The 20,023-nt window shown below is 41.1% G+C and overlaps 3 protein-coding genes across 16 annotated transcripts; 1 reads left to right on the forward strand and 2 right to left on the reverse strand.

The window, feature by feature from the left end:
* Positions 1–366: 366 nt before the first annotated feature.
* LOC106311514 lies at positions 367–3,484 on the reverse strand. Of its 14 annotated transcripts, XM_013748788.1 has the most exons (5): positions 3,348–3,484; positions 1,922–3,157; positions 1,669–1,758; positions 1,054–1,183; positions 367–784 (listed from the first exon to the last, which is right to left on the reverse strand). In XM_013748788.1, exon 2 carries the CDS (start codon positions 3,112–3,114, stop codon positions 2,686–2,688), a length of 429 nt encoding a protein of 142 aa, XP_013604242.1. In that variant the 5' UTR covers positions 3,115–3,157; positions 3,348–3,484; the 3' UTR covers positions 367–784; positions 1,054–1,183; positions 1,669–1,758; positions 1,922–2,685. The 14 variants fall into 14 exon arrangements, with proteins under 14 accessions (XP_013604242.1, XP_013604185.1, XP_013604225.1 ...); XM_013748731.1 differs by having other exon boundaries at positions 1,054–2,012; positions 2,601–3,157; XM_013748771.1 differs by lacking the exon at positions 1,669–1,758.
* A 617-nt stretch (positions 3,485–4,101) lies between these two features.
* Positions 4,102–5,448, forward strand: LOC106335497. The gene has a single exon (XM_013774032.1). It carries the CDS (start codon positions 4,102–4,104, stop codon positions 5,446–5,448), a length of 1,347 nt encoding a protein of 448 aa, XP_013629486.1.
* An 11,956-nt stretch (positions 5,449–17,404) lies between these two features.
* LOC106335511 lies at positions 17,405–18,487 on the reverse strand. The gene has a single exon (XM_013774055.1). It carries the CDS (start codon positions 18,485–18,487, stop codon positions 17,405–17,407), a length of 1,083 nt encoding a protein of 360 aa, XP_013629509.1.
* Positions 18,488–20,023: the final 1,536 nt, after the last annotated feature.

Raw genomic sequence — 20,023 nt, forward strand, 5'->3', positions numbered from 1 at the left:
CATGACAGCGCCTGCGAATCTTATAAAACATCATAGTATGTGTTAAAAATTCTAACAATATTAACATTATGGATGATTCTATTACCATTTTTTTTTTGCACTTTAACACATTTATTTTACGAAACCTTTAATTGCATGAAACAATAAAAACTATTTTTGTTAGTGGTTCTAATAGAAGTGACAAAAATTGCAACAACTTGCAAGAGTTGATGGACGCTTTAAGAAAAAAAAAATATATCCATCTGTTCGCAACTCTTCATCCCAGTACGTGATGATAACAAGCATCAAACATCTTCATGTACTATGTACAACAAAATGTTTGAAACTTCTCAACAAAATAAGAACACTAATCAGTGATGATCACAATCAAGAAAACCCAAGATGCTACCTTCTATAAACCTTTATAAGCGACAATTTACTACATGTTATAAGTCCTAATGCCATTTGCACTAAGTTCTGAAACAGTAGATACTATCCAAGATTTTACATAGTTATATCCTCCTAGCTTTAATAAACCAGTAACAGTTGCAGAGATTCTGTACGACTCCCACAACAAAATACTAAAAGCAGATAGTGAATGGAATGCACTCAGCATTCCGTTACTAACAAACCCTTGCATACTTTCACCCCATTTTTGATTCAGACTCTCCATCATTGATTTCTCTACCATCTAGATTGCAAGAAGTCATGGTGAAGACACCAGTAGCAGTGACAGGCAAAGCACCTTCAGCGAGATCCCTGAGAAGACAAAGTGGTCCTGTACTATCCACACCATCATCATCATCTGCACCAAAAAGAAGCCGGAAAAAGAAAAAAAGTAAGTCCTAACCCGACAATATTTCAGACAGATTTATAATTTTCAACTTCATCATGTCATTTGCTCTCTGTTTCTCCAGTATCTGATCAACGCCAGCCCTGGTTAAGAGAGTGTTATCTTCCCCTAACACCAGCCACCTTGCTCGGAGGAATATCAGAATTAGATCGTCTTAATGGTCGAACACACCTAATGCTGAGAATTATTTAACAAGTTAGAACTACCGTTTTGGAACTTACTTTTCCGGTTTGAATAACATTCACAGAAACTAATGGGAGGCTTGCCCGTCAGCAACGAAGAAGCATCCGCGCAAGAAGAAGTTGCAAAGCCCCCAGCAAGACATACAATACAACCAAGACACTATCCTTCCTGTTCAAGTTGAGGACATTAATGTTGGTGACTTAGAACGAGGTACTAACCAATCAGATCATCCATGATCTATAACATGACACCGTAACTTACTTCACTATGTTAACATGAGTTTCAGTTAACACAAGGACAGCGAGGGCTTTGAGGATGGAGAGACTAATCACCAAGAGAGTAGCCACAGGCCCACAGCAAATAAGAGTACAAGTGCGAACCCTAGCGCCGGAATACCCCTAGTATAGCTATATAACATGGCTATATGTAATCTTTTTTTATCAGGCTATCAATGAAAACAACTAGTGATAGAATTAAAAAATGTTGACCTTTGGCCTATTTTACTAGTCTGAAGGAATGATTTTATAACCAAAACTAAAGTTTTATGTATTCAGCTACTAAGAACATTAAATTCAAATTCCAACGAGTATGAAACCTTCAGTATAATATAATAAATGAAGAACCAGTAATTGCTAGTATATGCTAATACATACCAGGACCTCGTTCTCTTGCCAAGATGTAAGATGTAAAATGTCCAAATCCGTTGACGTAAGATGTCAATACTTGTTATCTTAATCAACAAACTAAAGTTTGGGAGATGTTGGAAAAAAACAGATCCTCAGACACATGAAGAGAGAATGAAAAAAAAAAATGACTGGGTGATACAGAGGCCAAAAAAACTTGCAGCATAAACAAACCAAAGAAAATAATTTGAAATTTGCCACAGTTTATCGAATGCAAAATTACCATGTAGTCTATGTCATTAGCTAATGTATTATCTTTCTTCTATACCCGTCCTTCCTCTCCCCCTAGTTGCCTGTTGAGATCATAAATGTACCTACAAGGAAGCTTCCAATTGTTAGACTTACCCCTCAAAACACTTGAAATTTGAGAAACATATCAGTCAAAATAATTGATTCATTGTAAAGAGAGTAATGACAATTTAGCTGTCCTGCATGACAACACTATGAAACCTGCACGCACATAAAAGAATTCAGGACTTGTAGGGCTCATCAATCATGTAAAAGAAGAAACTTGATCTTAAACAAAGTATAGGTTGTAATCAATCATGTCTCACAAAAGAATATTCTGCAGGATAACAAACCAAAACGATTCTTCATCTTGAAGAACCTGTCGTAATAAACTTATCAGGAATCACCAATGCTATCTTGTAACAGTTAAGAACAAACCAAAACAAGATACACAACCAAAGAAAGGCTGCCTCTACCCTGTATACAAACACAAGGACAAACTGCGAATATAAGACAGAAACAAGTGGGTTATTATTCTACTTAACCTAGTTATATTAAAAGAAGAAAGTCCAGAACAGAGTAGCAGAATCACAAAGTCTCTCCTAAGTTATAACTACTACATAAAGTTCAACAACACTAAGATAAAATGCTTCATCAGACAGGGAGCTACAAACCAGTGTCCCTGGAAAAGCACATGAATAACGTCTCTAATTGTGCAGTGTTATTATTCTAGGTGAGCAGATAAAAGAAAAGCCTCTTCTAGTTCATATCCATTCCATCCCCAGCTCGGCTGCAGATCGGGCTAACAACACCGAAAGACCTCTCGAAAGGAGAAGAATGAAACTGAGCATCACGCCGACGACGCTTAACGCAGCTCTCAGAGGGCTGACTCTCATCATCAAGCTTCCTACGGACACCTCTAACCGCCTGTTCCTCAGCCGAGGAGAGCGGGAACATCCGGCCACTAGCTCGGCACAAAGAGGTATGGTTATCATAAAGGATCCTTTGGTTGCAGTTCTTGTCACAGACGTGGGTTAACCCGGTTAGCTTGCAACGGTACATGTTCCCACAAACGTTCTCGTTCTCGCATTTGCAGTCACATTTGTGACTCGGGTCGGGTCCGTCACGACGGCCCAGTATCGCAGACAAGTAAATAACATTGGCTGAAGATTTTCCAAATACCTCCATCGTTGTGTGATCTCAAATCTCTGAACAACACCGTCTTCACACTCTGCATCATAACAAGGTTAGAATACGATGTGCAATCTACAATCTCTCACATTATGTTCCCAGATCGAATCGATTTCGTTTCAGATCTAATCGGAATTAGATAAATTGCACGAAAAATCAATCAATTAGACCTAATAGCGTAAGAGAAAGGGAGAAGATGGAGAGAGAGAGAGAGAGAGAGATGCACACACCTTAGCGGAGAATCTGTAACTCTAATTTTGATTTGATGCGAACTGTATAATAGCTAGAGAACAAAAGTGGATGAAGAAGACGATGTGAGGTATTTATTCGTACTGTCTTCTTTACGGATATATTGCAACTCCGTTACTAAACAAACGGTGGAGGTATTTATAGAACTCGTACTGTCTTCCTATAGATATAATGTAACTCCGTTAACCAAACAAACGGTGGAGGTTACCGGGGTCTACCTTATCTCTACTTTCTTCCACTTCGTATCATTTATTTATATTTTCATTCATTAAATTTTCTCGATTTGTTTTGTATTGTATTGGCGGTAAGTTGGGGAATTCACGTGTCAGTTCATTAACTGGTTAGATCCCATGTTCAAAATTGCGCTAGGCGTGACGCGTGCGTTTGATCTGGGCCTAGCGCCGAATCGAATAATTAAAGATTATATGGGGATTATATATACGAAAAATGCTCTGAAAGGCGACAAAAAAGGCGAAACCGAAACGGTTAGATTTTTTCAAATTTCTCGCCACTCTTTGGGTGGTTGATGATGAATTCTTGAGCAATGGGGTGGTTAATTCTAAGATTTCGACCACGTTGCTGACTATCTCCACGATTGTGGATCGTGACGAAGTGGTATGGAGGCAGTTATTGTCGGAAAGACTTTATAAGTTCCCAATCAATTGGGGATATTATAGATTCATACTTTCTCTTCTTGCAATCCATCTTTGGAGATTTTTCATTTTTCAAAACTTGATGGCTGATAATATTCGAAGAGCGATGCAAGATATAACTTTGGGAAGTGAAGATCCCCCTTTTGTGTTACCGGCGGAGGTGGTGCGTCAAGCCGAAGAAGAAAATCGATTCATCTTGGTGGGTCATCCAGTGATGCCACGACGACAGAATCTCCGAGCACTCCTTGCTACAATGCCAAGAAACTGGGGCTTTGAAGGTTTAGTTCGTGGACGTGTCATTGAAGGCCGACGTTTCCAGTTTGTCTTCCCCTCCGAGGAATCAATGGATATGGTGATCCGAAGGGGGCCGTGGGCGTTTGCGGATCGTATGATTGTGCTCCAGAGGTGGACACCATTGATGGACATGGAGATGCTTAACTACATTCCCTTCTGGATCCAAATCCGGGGAATTCCTCTGCAATACATGAATCGACAAGTAATTGTCAACATAGCAAGACTTTTGGGAGAGTATATCCAGATGGATTACAGTGAGGAGATTGGGAACCGTCTGGAGTATGTCAGAGTCAGATTGAATTGGAATGTCAATCATCCTCTCCGGTTTCAGAGGAACTTTCAGTTTGTCCCAGGAGTCAACACGCTACTGAGGCTGCAATACGAGAGGCTTCGTGGTTTTTGTGAAGTTCGTGGTCTGATCACTCATGACTCAGGCGCCTGTCTGATTCAGAATGGAGGACCTGATAATGACGATGGAGCTCATAATGGAGATGAAGAAGATGATGACATTGAGATTGTACCTAATCAAGGAGTGGCCATTGAGGAAATAAATGAGGAAGTTAATGAGGGTGTTGTGGCTGATGGTAATGAGGCAGCGGAGGAAAATGTAGAGCCGTTGGTTGAGGAAGAGGATCCTGAGCAGGAAGAGTATGAGAGGAACATAAGGATCCTGGAGGGGGAAGCAGATGATGAGAAACTCTGGAGCGGTAATGGAATGCAAACCATGTTCACGAGTGATGTTGATCGAGACGAGATGTATAATGTTCTTTATCCAAATGGGCAACGTTTTCCTAAAGATGTTGAGGAGGAATCGGGGCATAAGCGGAAGAGCTGGTTGTCTGGTGCTAATGAGAACACATTGAAGTTCTCCAAGGGTGAAAGAGGCGAGTCTAGTGATTCTTCCAAGTCCAAACGTAAGAAAAGCAATGAGGCTGCGAGTGGTGAACAGGTTACTCATGATGGGACTGTACAAAACGGGGGTGAAAGAGGCGAGTCTAGAGATTCTTCCAAGTCCAAACGTAAGAAAAGCAATGAGGCGGCGAGTGGTGAACAGGTTACTCATGATGGGACTGTACAAAACGATTCAAACACGGTGAGAGGCGCGGTGGGCCCTGAACCACCTCTTCCGCCATGAGGACAGCCTGCTGGAACTGTCGAGGCCTAGGCACAGACTCGACAGTTCGCCTCGACAGTTCGACGCCTTAAGGAGATAAACCGCAAATATCTCCCGGACATTATGTGTTTGTCAGAAACCAAGCAGCAAGACGACTATGTGCGAGACGTTGGTGCTCAATTAGGATTTCCCTCTTCTGTTATTGTTTCACCTGTTGGTGTAGGAGGTGGTTTAGTTATTTTTCACAAGTCTTTGGTTCAGTTAAGTGTTGTTAGTCAGTCTGCACATCTTATCGATTGTAAAGTTGTGTTTAATGGAATGGAATACTATTTCTCTTACGTGTATGGGCATCCTGACACCTCTCAGACACTACTTATGGGAAAGACTAACAAGACTAAGCTTAACCAGAAGACAACAGGCTTGGTTTCTTCTTGGGGACTTTAATGAGATATTAGGGAACCATGAAAAAGATGGTGGAAGAAGGCGATCAGAAAGCTCGTTTCAGGAGTTCAGACAGATGATGAGGATTTGTGATTTGGTCGATCTTCAGTCGGTAGGGGACAGATTCTCATGGGCAGGACAAAGAGGAAATCATCTTGTTAAATGTTGTCTAGACAGAACAATGGCCAATACTAAATGGTTTGAGATGTTTCCTGGTTCTCAAACAGAATTCTTGGAGATTGGGGAATAAGATCATCGACCACTGGTAACTTTCATCGCAGTGGAGAAAGAAGAACCGCGCAAGAGTTTTCGTTTTGATAGCCGCATGATGTCAAAAGATGGTTTTGAAGATACTGTTCGTAGAGGATGGAAAGGGATAGGGCAAGCTCAACTTCTACAAATACCTTTAGTTCAACGACTAAGTAGATGTAGAACCCATATATCTCGATGGAAGAGACATAACAGGAATAATGCAGAGGAGAAAATAGGAATGCTGCGAGCCTTGTTGGATCAAGCTGTAACATCTACAACAACGAGCCAGGAAAGGAGGTCAGAGATCATACATGAATTGAATCAAGCCTATATAGATGAAGAGATCTATTGGAAACAAAAAAGCAGAATCAATTGGTTAAGTTCTGGAGATCGAAATACAGGTTATTTCCATGCTGTCACAAAAGGAAAAAGAATCAAAAATACTATCAGTGTAATCCAAGATGACCAAGGAGTTATTCATAGAGGTCATAAGGCGATTTCGATAGTGGCGATCAACTACTTTAATGAGCTGTATACATTTGAAGGGGTTAATCCACAAATGTATGAGAAGGTTTTTCACGACTTTCAGAGACGAGTTACTCCAAATATGAATCATGATCTTACTAGAATGGTTACTGAGGAAGAAGTCTATAGAGCTGTAATGGATATTGGTGCACATAAGACTCCAGGACCTGACGGGTTTACTGCGGTTTTCTATCACAGTTATTGGGAGGAAATTAAACAAGATGTGATGAAGGAGATTACGGGTTTCTTTGAGACAGGAGAGATGGATCATCAGCTCAGTCATACTAATATATGCCTGATACCAAAGGTATATCCTCCCACTGGTATGAAAGAGTTTAGACCTATAGCACTTTGTAACGTCTCATATAAGATTATTACTAAAGTCTTAGTCAACCGGCTCAAGGAACATCTGAGTAATATCATCTCAGAGAATCAAAATGCTTTCATCCCGGGAAGAATGATTTCAGACAACATTGTGATAGCTCATAAGGTATTCCACAGTCTTAAAGCTAGGAAAAGACATGCTTCTTCTTACATGGCAGTTAAGACAGATATTACTAAAGCATATGATAGACTGGAGTAGAATTTATTAGCTGAGACTATGAAGGTTATGGGTTTTGATGGCAAATGGATTCGATGGATAATGAGTTGTGTCACTGCAGTTAAATATTCGGTGCTAGTGAATGGATCTCCGGAGGGTCTTATCACTTCCACGGATAACACGGGCATAATACGGCTCACCGCCAAGCCCTGCCGATTATCACCTTCTCGCCACGGTGATCTACCGCTAAGCGATTAACCGCCGAGTTCTCGGGTCAACTCGCCGCGATTTAGAACCTGGGTTAGATCTATACGTTTTTAACGTTCATATTTATTAGGCGTGGCAAGTCACGCGGTATTAATTATCAACGTATGTATTGGATATTTAATGATATAGTAGAAGAGGATCGTGTTACACGGAAAAAAAAAGTAGAGGATCAAATGCTCTGGTTTAAAGAGAACTTAGCTCAATATGTTATTGGAAAAAAATTATTCTCTTTATCCTCTCTCTCTATTCTCACTGACCTTCTCTCTTTGTCATCCCTAAATTACCCTCTAATTGTTTAATATTTTTTTTTACCTCACCAATTCATAAATTAAATAAATTATTAATAAATCAATTACCAGTTTGATTCTACAACAAGTCTCAACCAATTAAAATTCAGGTGGGGCTCAGTTTTTTTTTTCTTTTTCTCTATAGATCGTGTATCCTCATTCCTCCATGGATGAATTGAAGCTTTAAAGAATATGTAATATACATCTATTTTTGATGAAATTTGTTCAAGAATATCATTATAATGAATTTTACATCATGAGTGATAAGAAGAATGTAAGATCTGATGACTATTTTGAGAGACTGAAAATGATTTTTTAAAACTGTATTTACGGGTTGGCGGGGTTTATTATGGCTGTTTTTGAAAAAAAGAATTATGAAATATCATTAAAACAAAGTATACATCATGGGTAAAGTAAAAATATAAATTTTGATGTGTATTTTGAGAGACTGGAAATAATTTTTAAAACAGTGTTTATGAATTGGTGGGTTTATTATGGCTGTTTTTGAAAAAAAAAAAATCTGGAATATCATTCAATAAAGTAGACATCAAGGGTAAAGTAAAGAATGTAAGATTTGATGAGTATTTTGAAAAATTGAAAATAAAAATTAAAACTGTTTTTTGGTTGGTGGGTTTATTATGTCTGGTTTTGATGATATCTTTTCTGGAATATTATTAAAATAAGATGTATATCATAGAGATAGATAATGTAAATAATGTAAGGTTTAGTGAAAATTTAGAGAGATAAAATATTTTTTTGAATGTGTTTTATGGGCATTGGGTTTATTTCACTTTTGTGAAGAAAGAAAAAGATGGGTTACCTACTACATATATTTAAAATGGTCATAGAAAATGATAGTATTGGTTTAATCAAACAATATCGTCCTAAAAATTAAATAAGTTCGTAAAAGGAAAATTTCTGGGTATTTTTAAGAGTACTAGTATTACTGAGACAAAATAGTTTTATTAGAACTATTAGTAAAACTATGTTTAACAGTTCTACTGGTATTACAGTGTTGTATAGTAGTACTTAAATGATTTAGTATTAATAATAGAAAGATGTATGATGTTAAAATTGATTTTATTGTTTAATAATAATAATTCTAATGATAGTTATTTTCCAATGGTATTGTATTTTAACTGATAATGAAAATATTGATGGTATGCTCACACTTTACAAAAATATACTCCCTCCGTTTTTGAATAAGTATCGTTGTAGAGAATTTTTTTCATTACAAAATAAGTGTCGTTTTTGATTTTCAATGCAAAATTTATTAGTTTTATTCAGTAATTTATTTTTCTATTGGTTGAAATATGGTTAAGTGTATTGGTAATTGTGTTTTTATATAGAAAATGTACAAAATTAATTGTTTCCTTAATCCGTGTGCATAGACCCAAAACGACACTTAATATGAAACAGAGAGAGAGGGAGTAAGATGCAAGAGAATGTTGAAACTGTCATCGAAGGAGATAGACATATGTTTGAAGAGCTAGAAGAATAAGTAGGGGAAAGTGGTTTGAATATAGAAAGTGATATGACGCCTCCGATCACCATTGCAAGGACGGTGACACAATTTGTGTATACGCCAACAAGGTCGACCATGCTTCACAATCCAAGGTAATCTATAGGTTTTTCGGTAGGTTTCCTTTGAGATTTGGTTACCTTTCTATAGAGCTAAAATTGTATCAGTTTCTAAATTGATCTTCATGCGATTGACTGTAAAATCTGCGAGTGCGAATAAATGTGCAATGAATATGTTAACCATCGAGATATTGTAATTCGAGGGAGTTAAAAGAGATACACTTTGGATAGTACGTTTTCTTGTGTATTGAGACACTAAAATTGGATCTTTGTCTACTGCCAAGTTAACAGTGTAGTTGTAATATCTTTAGATTCAATTCCAGAGGACCAGTTCACACTTTATCTTTATGGGATCAAAATTTAGCTAAAACGAAGTGGGTTTTTTTAAAGAAGTAAATAACGTAAAGAACAAGTAACAAGATTAAGTTGTTTTGAATTGATTTAAAGGCGCTAGTCTAGGGTTTCTTCTTCAGGTATGGAATCACAAGCCAAACAATTATTCAAGTTCAGTTTATAATAAGTCGAAACTCGGATCACTCAGGTTGAATCAACCCACTCTCGTGGTATTGATTCCTTTGCAAGTCGGTCTTGATGCCTAAACTCTCATTTGGATCAAGACACGATGGCAAGCTCTATAGATCAAGTCCGATATGTTCACAATACACCATAATATCTACTCTCGCTAACTAGGGATGCAATGCTCATTCAAATCATATCAGGTTGTCAATTAACGGCTAGCTAAATCGATTAACCCTAATTCATGCACTGAGTAACCGGTTCAATGCAAGCAATAAGAACAGATATGAATGTAGACAATCTCAAGATGACTTATTTATACTTAGCTCACGAATCCAAAATCCTAGAACCCTAAACTAACTCAGTGACTACTCAGACATAACACAAGAACAGAGAAGCATGATTTCTGAACAATAGTGCATATTATAGATCAAAGAAATCAGAGGGTTCATGATAATTTTCTCTATGAGATAGATGAGGCCTTCTCCCTTACAAGTAGCAATCGCTAAAATCAAAGCTCTGTCAGATATTTTCTTGCGTAAAAACTAAGGTAGGTCTAAAATAATAAATAGAAACCTATATATATAGGAGCCACAGGCGGCTAGAGGAAAGAAATAGGAAATCTAGGGCAAATCCCGAAATATTTGGAAACTTCCTTTTTTATCTCTGTCGCTGGAGCAGGCACTTACGCTGCTCTAGTTGGCTGTTCCGCGCGCAAAACTCCAAATCATACTTTTCTCTCTATTTTTCCTCTAGATGGTCCATTTCCCATCCAATGCAACTCTAGACTTGTTATGACTCGAAAGGGACTAAAAAGACTCGATAAAACCTTGAAAACTATTAGTAAGACATACATATAATGTGCCAAAAACACAATATATCAACTCCCCCAGACTTAGATCCTTGTTTGTCCTCAAACAAAATCAAGTACCAAGAACCGAGAGATAGGTTTGAAAGTGTGGGAACTCGCCTATTCTCAGCAACCATACAAAAACCACGAATCTCTGAACCATATAAGCAGTTTAGCTAAAACGACACATCCTTATCAAGAACCCCACTGACTGCTGTTCAAAATGGCTTCATACTCTGTATCTCATACCTGCCAAAGTTAAAACCTTCCTGACAAAACTCTTTATATTCACTTAAGAGTAGCGTGAGCTTCTCATCATAGGCATTAGATAGGGTAACGGTCTAGGTATGAAACAGGTATTTTTGTGTTTAAGTGGAGCTAATCAGTGTTTAGGGGTTACCAAATTTCGTAGAGGATGCAGGATATCGCGCAAAATTGCACGAGAGGATAGATCCATTAATGTCCACAGCCTCTACTCGTTTTTGCATGTTCTTCTTTAGGAACAGTCGCTCTGATCTGCATGGTTCTCATCTCTTTTCTTTATACTCCTTCTAATTTACCAGCGGCGTCTGTCTTTTCTTTAGAATCTTCTCCTTCTTCATCACCTTATTTTGAAGTACATAAAGCTAAAATATTATTATTATTATTATTTTTTTCTATAATACATAGGTGATGGTGACTAAGCAGGAGGTAACAATTGTGATAGTGACATGCCACTGGAGTTCTTGACCTCACATTCATTCTTGTCTCTCTTCTTTTCTTAGTTAGATCATCGGCGGTGGAGCGGCTGCTCCATGTGCTTCCGCCTATTCCTCAGTAGAAAATTATGTTGCATCAACGAGTAAGAGACTGTGTCGATCCTTTTCTCTCCAGCCCTTTTGTACATATCTGCATATAAGATACTGAATAACAAATGCATGAGGGCGGAACAAAGGCTTTAGGGTTTTAAGGTGGGTACAAGCTAAAGATGAGCTAGCCACTCAGGATCAACAAGATGAAAAAAAGAATAACAAGTTCTGAGTGTTGATCACGTTAAACCCTATTCTAACGTCCATAACAAGAAGAATTGCAGTCAAGATTAAGTTCAAGTTAGATGGAGTTAAGTCTTTCCAGAGTAACCTCGACAAGCTGAAAGCTTTTGGAGAACAAGATGATGTAATGTCAGGGTGTTCTGGATCCACATGTGCGTCTGTCGCTTCTGCTAAGGTCACTGAATAAGATGAATTAGAGCACGAGGGTGGTTAATACACATCATAGAATAAGGTCCTGATTCCCACAAAGTGTGGACTGGCTCTATTTTAACAAACTGACTCGATCTTAACAAACTGACTCGATAAAGACATCAAAGCGGAATGACTCTAAACATTAAAACCAAAGTTAAACGATTAGTAGCAGATAAACGTCTCCCCCAGACTTACTTCTCACCATCCCTGGTGAGAAAATAATTCAAGGAAAGGCCAAAATAATAAACAAGTGCTGGAAACAGAAACAGAAAGAGAAATAGTTCAAACGGATAATCAATGGAGATAGAACTAGGAGACTGCCTAGTCAGTATCATCGCTCTCGGACTGGCCCGCGGAACGCCTGTTCCTTCTGCGTGGAGTGGCCCATGGAGTCTCTTCGTCACCCCTTGCAGTTCCTGCTGGCTCCTTCCCTTGACGATGATTGCGCGGTGTAGGCTGGTCTTGACGAGGTTCAGCTGTGCTCGGAGCTCCCACGCATCCTCCAGTGATCGCCTTCAGTATCCTCTTCATAAGGCTGTTGTTCTTGCGCTGAGAATCTACCAATCAGCGACGGTAGGCGACGTCATCTGCGTTGTCATCAAGGGGGCCCAGGTCATATGCATTGTCGCCTCCATCTGTGCGGACAAACTCAACATCGTCCATAGTGTCGTCACGGTATGATGACTTTGGGTCGGCTCAGAGATACTGAGCATCAGGGACGAAACAGATGTTGGTCATATCACTTAGCGAGGTGATGTTCGGTTGAGGCACCTTGCAGTAGAGGTTTTCCCCGTCCTGACTGAGGAAACTGTAGGTGGTCTCGTCGCGGAGAATCTGGCAGTTGACCAGGTAAGGGATATTAATGAACACCTCTGTCTCGTTACACTGATAGACGCTGAGATCAAACTCTAAGTGGCGGAAGAGAGGAGTAACCAAACTCTCAGAACGGTCTTTCTTCAAAGAACCCTTAACCACTATGGCTTTCTTGTCCACAAATATATGAACAAGCACACAACCGGGACTGGTTTTCATCGGCGAAGTCAGAATCCCAATGTTGGAGGATTTGAGCTCGTCCTCAACACCGGCACATAACATCTGCAACTCTCCCCGTGTCACCTTTGACGTCTGGTCGTTTGTGAAGAGCAGATTGCTCAGGACCTTAGCAGTAATTCGCAGAACAGGGTTACGGATGTGAGACTGACTGGCTGATCGAGATTTGAAATCCCCTGAAGCAATGAATTTCCAGAATGCTTGCTCTGGGATAAACTTCCTGGGGAAAGAAGTCTGAGTGTACTCCTCGGATATCTCATAAATCTCAGTCAGCGTCTCTAAGCTAATGGAGTGCATAACACCATTCGCAAAGAAAGTGAAAGAAGCTTCCTCAAAAATCGGGAAACCGGGCCTCTTGAAAGTTAGCTCCGCGGTGGTGAGGACTTGCCTCACCAAATCAGGGTACAGCGGATGAGTTCTGTGACAGAGATCAGCTATTCCTTGCACTTGGAGAACCGCATGTAAATCCTCATGGAGGCCTAGGTCGCTCAAAGCCCCGGCGTCGACGAAACGGGTGGGGAAGATGTTGGTGTTGAGCAGAGTGTTGTAGCGGCGTGAGGCTTCCTTATCCCATCTTGTCTCCGAGGACTTAGGGGTGTTCGGGTCTGTGATGGAGATCTCGGTTCCCTCTTCTCGTGGCCATGGGTAGGTTGGGGGAACAGTGTAATCCTCCGGTTCACCCCGAGCGTATGGTGGCTTGATCCTAGATGCTGCCTTGGTTCATCTGGGAGCCATCGTTCGATTGGTGATGGTAGAGTCCTACAAATTAGCCAAACAGTTCGAAAGCAAGCAAGTAGAAACCAAAAAACTCACAATAAGTTGAAGAAGTTGAAAGAGTTTTAGGTTTTTAAAGGAGAGGGGAGAGGGACGATGGGGGGCGGTTTTTTTGTGGAAGTGGGAAAGAGATGGGGAAAGTTCCCTTTTTATAAGCCCACTTCGTGCCCCACTTCCTATTTCCTAGGGTTTCCCTCTATTTTACAAAATTAATTCAAATCTAATAAAAACATTTTTTTTTGGCCTCGAGGAACTTACTTTAGCAGAGCGGCTGCTCCGAAAAATCGGAGACTGTTCCGGTTTTTAGTAACTCGGGGTTTTTGATTTTTATCCTGCAAAAAAGTAAAAAGAAACACAAAAACGAAATCTAAAAGAAATATTTACACTCACCAGTGGGTTGCCTCCCACCAAGCGCTTGGTTTAAGTCACTAGCTTGACTTGGTTGGCCTATTAGGCTAAGGGAGGATCACTTAGGGGAATCTCTTCACCCTCTTCGATTGTTGTCTCAGCAAGGTATGGCTTTATGCGTTGGCCATTGACAACAAATTCTTCCCTTTTCGTGTTCAGCAACACAACAGCTCTGTGGGGGCGGACTTCTTTAATGGTGAATGGTCTGGACCACCTAGATCGCAGCTTTCCAGGGAACAATCGTAACCTTGAGTTGAACAGGAGCACCTGATCCTTAGGTTGAAAGTTGCGGTTGATGATCCTCTTGTCATGGTAAGCATTAGTTCACTCCTTATAGATCTTAGAGCTTTCATAGGCGAGATGCCTAATTTCCTCCAGTTCGTGAATCTGCATGGATCGTCTCTCTGCTGCTGGTTTGATGTCGAAGTTGAGTAGTTTCACAGCCCAAGCTGCCTTATACTCCAACTCAACCGACATGTGACAAGCTTTACCGTACACCAGATTGTAAGGAGTGGTCCCGATTGGTGTTTTGTAAGATTTTCTGTAAGCCCAGAGAGCGTTGTCTAGCTTGAGCGACCAATCCTTGCGACTTGTGTTAACTGTTTTCTGCAGGATGCTCTTGATCTCTATGTTTGAAACTTCCACTTGCCCACTAGTTTGAGGGTGATATGGCGTGGCTACCTTGTGTTGCACGCCGTTGTTCTTCAATAGACCTGCAGAGATCTTGTTGATGAAGTGACTACCCCCATCACTGATGACTACGCGTGGTACCCCAAATCTTGGAAAGATTATGGTTTTGAACATCTTAGTTACCACCCTTGCGTCGTTTTTGGTACTGGCAATCGCCTCCACCCACTTAGAAACGTTACTCAACTGCTACCAAGATGTACTCGTTCTTGAAGGATGGTGGGAATGGTCCCATGAAGTCGATTCCCCAACAATCGAATACTTCAACCTCCAAGACGAAGTTCTGAGGCATCTCATTCCGTTTACTGATATTCTCTTGTCGCTAGCATGAATCGCATCTAGAGATGTAGGAATGGGCATCTTGGAACATTGTTGGCCACCAAAAACCGGCTTGAAGGATCTTAGACACGGTTTTAAATGTCGCAAAGTGCCTGCATAAGAGGAACCATGGCAGTGATAGAGGATTCCTGGAATCTCATACTTAGATACACATCGTCGGAATACTCCATCCTTGCAACTACGGTACCGATAGGGTTCATCCCAATAGCAATGTCTTGCTCCTCTTAGAAATTTCTGTTTATCATTGCCAGTGAATTTGACAGGTTCTTTCTCGGAAGCCAGATAGTTGGCGATCTCAGCAAACCATGGAAGATTGGGATGTTGCTTTTTGATTGCACGGACAAGGTGTTCCAGAACGCTGGAGCAAATTGGATGGAGCGGTTGTTCTGTGACGCTTCCCAGACTGATCGAGTAGACATGCTCGACTGGAAGGCTGTCATCAAGTGTTGTATCTTCATCTATCTTCATTCTATAGAGGTGATCTGCAATGCCATTCTCAATGCCTGTTTTGTCTTTGATTTCTAGGTCAAATTCCTGGAGTAATAAGATCCATCGGAGTAGCCTTGGTTTCGCATCCTTCTTCGTCAACAAATACCTCAATGCTGCATGATCTGTGTGCACTATCACCTTAGATCCAACTAAGTAGGATCTGAACTTTCAAAGGCGTAGACAATTGCTAGAAGTTCCTTTTCTGTAGTTGCATAGCGTCACTGAGCTTCATCTAATGTCATGCTCGCGTAATAGATCACGTGAAGCTTCTTGTCATTTCGTTGTCCTAGCACAGCTCCAATTGCAAAATCGCTTGCGTCTGTCATGATCTCGAATGGGAGCTCCCAGTCTGGTGGTTGCACGATGGGTGCACTGACTAGAGCTCCTTTGATTGTGTGGAAGGCTGACAAACAATCGCTATCGAACTCAAATCTTGTCTCCTTGCAGAGCAGGCAAGTGAGTGGTCTTGCGATTTTCGAGAAATCCTTGATGAATCTTCTGTAAAAGCCAGCATGTACGAGGAAACTCATGATTCCTTTGACAGAGTTTGGAGGTTGTAAGCTCATCATCACTTCTATCTTTGCCTTGTCCACGAGATGCTTTTCCTCGCAGCGCTGAAGGACCCTGCACAAGTTTGACATACACACAGAAAAGGAGTTCCCATAGACGCTAAAATCGTCCATGAAAACCTCCAGTATATCCTCAATTAGGTCAGTGAAAATAAACATCATGCAACGCTGGAATGTCGCAGGAGCGTTGCATAAACCAAACGGCATTCTCCTGTAGGCAAAAGTGCCGTAAGGACACGTGGAGGTCGTTTTCTCCTGATCGTCTGGGTGAATGGGAATCTGAAAGAAACCTGAATAACCATCTAAAAAGCAGTAATATGGGTGGTTAGCCTATCTCTCAAGCATTTGATCAATAAATGGGAGCGGGAAGTGGTCCTTTCGTGTAGCCGTATTTAATTTTGGAAAAGCAATACACATATGGTGACCGGTTACTGTCCTAGTGGGTATCAATTCATTCTTTTCATTAGCAACCACAGTGATCCCCCCTTTCTTAGGAACTGCATGAACAGGACTAACCCACTTACTATCAGAAATCGCATAAATTACACAAGCTTCTAGAAGTTTCATTATCTCTTTCTTAACAACATCTTTTAGATTTGGGTTTAACCACCTCTGATGTTCTACAGAAGTCATCGATTCATCTTCTAGGTGTATTCTATGCATGCATAAATCAGGTGAAATACCGGGAATATCAGCTAACGAATATCCTATTGCCTTGCGGTATTTTCTCAATTCACACAATAGTTTAGCAGTTTCCACATTATTAAGCTCAGAGTTCACGATGACATGGTATGTTGAATTAGGTCCAAGAAACGCATACCTGAGTCCCACTGGAAGGGACTTTAATTCGATCTTTGGAGCATTGAGTTCGCTCCACGATCATCGAGCTGGCTGGTTGGTTTGGTCGGCTTTTTAGGAGCAGTTGCTCCTTCTGGTGAAATCTGATTTCTTGTTTCCCCCAGACTTAGAAAAGCGACCGTCTTCTCGATGCTTTCACATGAGTCTAGCATCTTTTCGTACCCGTCAGCATCAACGTTGCACGTGTTCTGCTCAGACTCTACTCGTATCAGGGCTACTTCCAAAGGATCATCTGTGAGGATTTCTTCGATCATCCCTTGTTGAGGGGTCAAGGCGGCATTCTCGTAGCTAATCGTGAAGTTCTGACCATATAGCATAGGTCATTTGAGAAGCTCATCCATCTCAAAATTCATCACAATATCTCCCAGTTGGAGATCAATCCTCCCGTTGCGGACATTAATGATTGCACCAGCTGTGCACATGAAAGGTTGGCCTAGAATGAGAGGGTCTTTTGGTTCATCTTCGAGCACTAGAACCACGAAGTCTGCCGGAACAGTGGTGTCACCAATTTGAACATGTAGATCTTCAAGAACACCTACTGGCAACTTGACTGATCTGTCTGCGAACACCAAAGAAATCCTGGTTGGCTTGAAGTTGGTTAGTCCCATGCGTTTTGCAACTGAGTAAGGCATGAGATTCACACTGGAACCCAGATCGCATAAAGAACAAGCGAAGACTGTCTTTCCAATCTGAACAGATAGGACAAATTTTCCAAGATCTTCCAATTTCCTGACTGTTCTGTTTTGAAGGACTGCGCTGCATTCCTTCAAGACCATCATGATATCGCTGTCTGCAAAGGTCTTCCCGGAGATCAGCCATTTCACAAGACTGCGCATTGAAGGAATCATCTGAATAGCATCCATGAGAGAGATCTTGACATTCAACTCTTCAAGCATCTTCTTGCACTTCATCTCTTCGCAATGCTTGCGTGATTTCTTAGCAGGGACTGGGTAGAGAACTTTTAGAATGTAGACGTGAGTGGGAACAGGTTGTTCTTGCATCGTGGGAGCTACTGGTTCTGCGGCTGTTGGATGTTCCGGTTCATGATCGTCGTCGTGTACATCCTCAAGCAGAGGTTGTTCTCCCTCTTTTTGTTTTCCCTTCTCTTGAGCAGTGAGCTTCTTGGGGACAGGATCTGATAGATGTCTTCCACTTCTCAGCTCGACTGCGTTACAGTCCTTGGGGTTCTTGTCTGTTTTCCCTGGGAGTGTTCCCTGTTGCCTTTTTATTGTTTCAGCAGTTTGAGCAATCTGAACGTCCATCTGCCTTATCTGGCTTGCTACAACATCGTATTTAGAATTCAATTCCGTGAACATGTTGTCCATCCGAGTGTTTATCTCGGTTGTAACCTGGTTCAGTGCTTTTCCTTGAATCTGTTGACCTTGCAGAAGTTGTTGCATCATTCCCTTCAGCTCATCTGGCGGATTGCTCGCGGTTACAGGAGCAGCCTATGGATTATTCTGCCAGTTCTGAAATTGATTATGAGCCTGGCTGAGGATGAACATCTTCCCATTCAGATTCTGATTCTGATTTTGATTCTGAAAGTATGGCTTATGATATCCAGTGTTTTGGAACTGATTTCCCTGAGATCTGTCGTTGGGGTTGTCTGGATTGGTCTTGTATGAGAACAGATGCGGGTTGTTCCTCACATTAGGGTTTGGATGATAATTCTTGAACTGACAACCCTGCCCATTGACGTAACTGACCTCTTGCTTATCTTCTTCCGATGTCTCGGTTTCTGCTGCGGCATCTGTAGTACCTGGTTCCAGATTGGTTTCTTCCATGACATAGATCTGATTCTGATTGTTCTTGAGCAGCAGATCGACCTTAGCGGCAAGGTCATCAATCTTCCTGGTGTCCATGCTGTTCACCTTCTTGGATCGGCCTGTCTCTTCGTTTTTGTTGGACGAACTAGCTGCCATGTTCTCTATTAGCGCGTGAGCTCCTTCCATGGTTTGAGTCATGAAATCTCCGTTGCTCGCTGCGTTCAGAGCATTGTGGAACTCCCACTCCACACCATTGTAAAAGATTCCTAGAATATGGTCATCGTCGAACCCGTGATGAGGACACTCTCTGAGGGTATCATTGAACCGTTCCCAAGCTTCGTTGAAAGGTTCATTAGCGAGTTGCTTGAAGGAGGAGATCTTATTCCTTAGGGCAACTGTTTTTGCTTTTGTGTAGAAGTGTCCCAAGAAAGCTGCTCTAACCTGTTCCCAAGAAGTTAGGGAACCTGTAGGTAATGACTTAAGCCATCGTGAAGCCTTGTCCGCTAGAGAGAATGGGAACAACATGCATTTGATGTAGTCGGGTGTGACGCCGTTTGCACTAGTGAAACTGCACATCTCTTCAAAAGCTTCAATGTGTTCCATCGGTATCTCAGCTGAAAGTCCATGGAACATCTTTCTCTGGACAAGATTGATCACGCCGGGTTTTATCTCAAAATCTGCCCTTTGACATGGTGGTGGAGCGATAGCAGAGCGCGTAGCAGGGATGTTATGCGGTAGGTTTCTCTCACCAATTGGGACAGGTGGTTCCCGTTGTGCAGCCAGTTTCTGCGCTGCGATTGTTTGCTGTAACTCTTGCATCTGTTGTATCTGCTGTTGCATCTGTGGCATAGACGCGGCCATTTGTTATGGAGTGCCAAAGTCGGCCATTGTTGCAGTGATTGATTTTTGTTGACGGTTGGTTCTTTCTAAGCTTGCGAGTTCCTGATTTTTAAGCGAAATTAAGCCCCCTTGTGTATTGCTCCGTATGTCTACTGGTCATGCACCTGAGTCATTAACTGCAGAAAAGATTAAACAAGTCAGAAATTTTAGACTAAGTAAATAACCAAAAATAAAGGTAAAAAGCTGGTTCCCGTCGCAACGACACCAAAACTTGATACACTAAAATTGGATCTTTGTCTACTGTCAAGTTAACAGTGTAGTTGTAATATCTTT

The sequence above is a fragment of the Brassica oleracea genome, chromosome C1 (assembly GCF_000695525.1).
Source record: "Brassica oleracea var. oleracea cultivar TO1000 chromosome C1, BOL, whole genome shotgun sequence".
NCBI classification, from domain to species: domain Eukaryota; kingdom Viridiplantae; phylum Streptophyta; class Magnoliopsida; order Brassicales; family Brassicaceae; genus Brassica; species Brassica oleracea.

Excerpts from the sequence above, each read along its gene's own strand:
- LOC106311514 (XM_013748731.1), bottom strand. The coding sequence starts at position 3,114 with ATGGAGGTATTTGGAAAATCTTCAGCCAATGTTATTTACTTGTCTGCG.
- LOC106335497 (XM_013774032.1), top strand. The coding sequence starts at position 4,102 with ATGGCTGATAATATTCGAAGAGCGATGCAAGATATAACTTTGGGAAGT.
- LOC106335511 (XM_013774055.1), bottom strand. The coding sequence starts at position 18,487 with ATGATGCAACAACTTCTGCAAGGTCAACAGATTCAAGGAAAAGCACTG.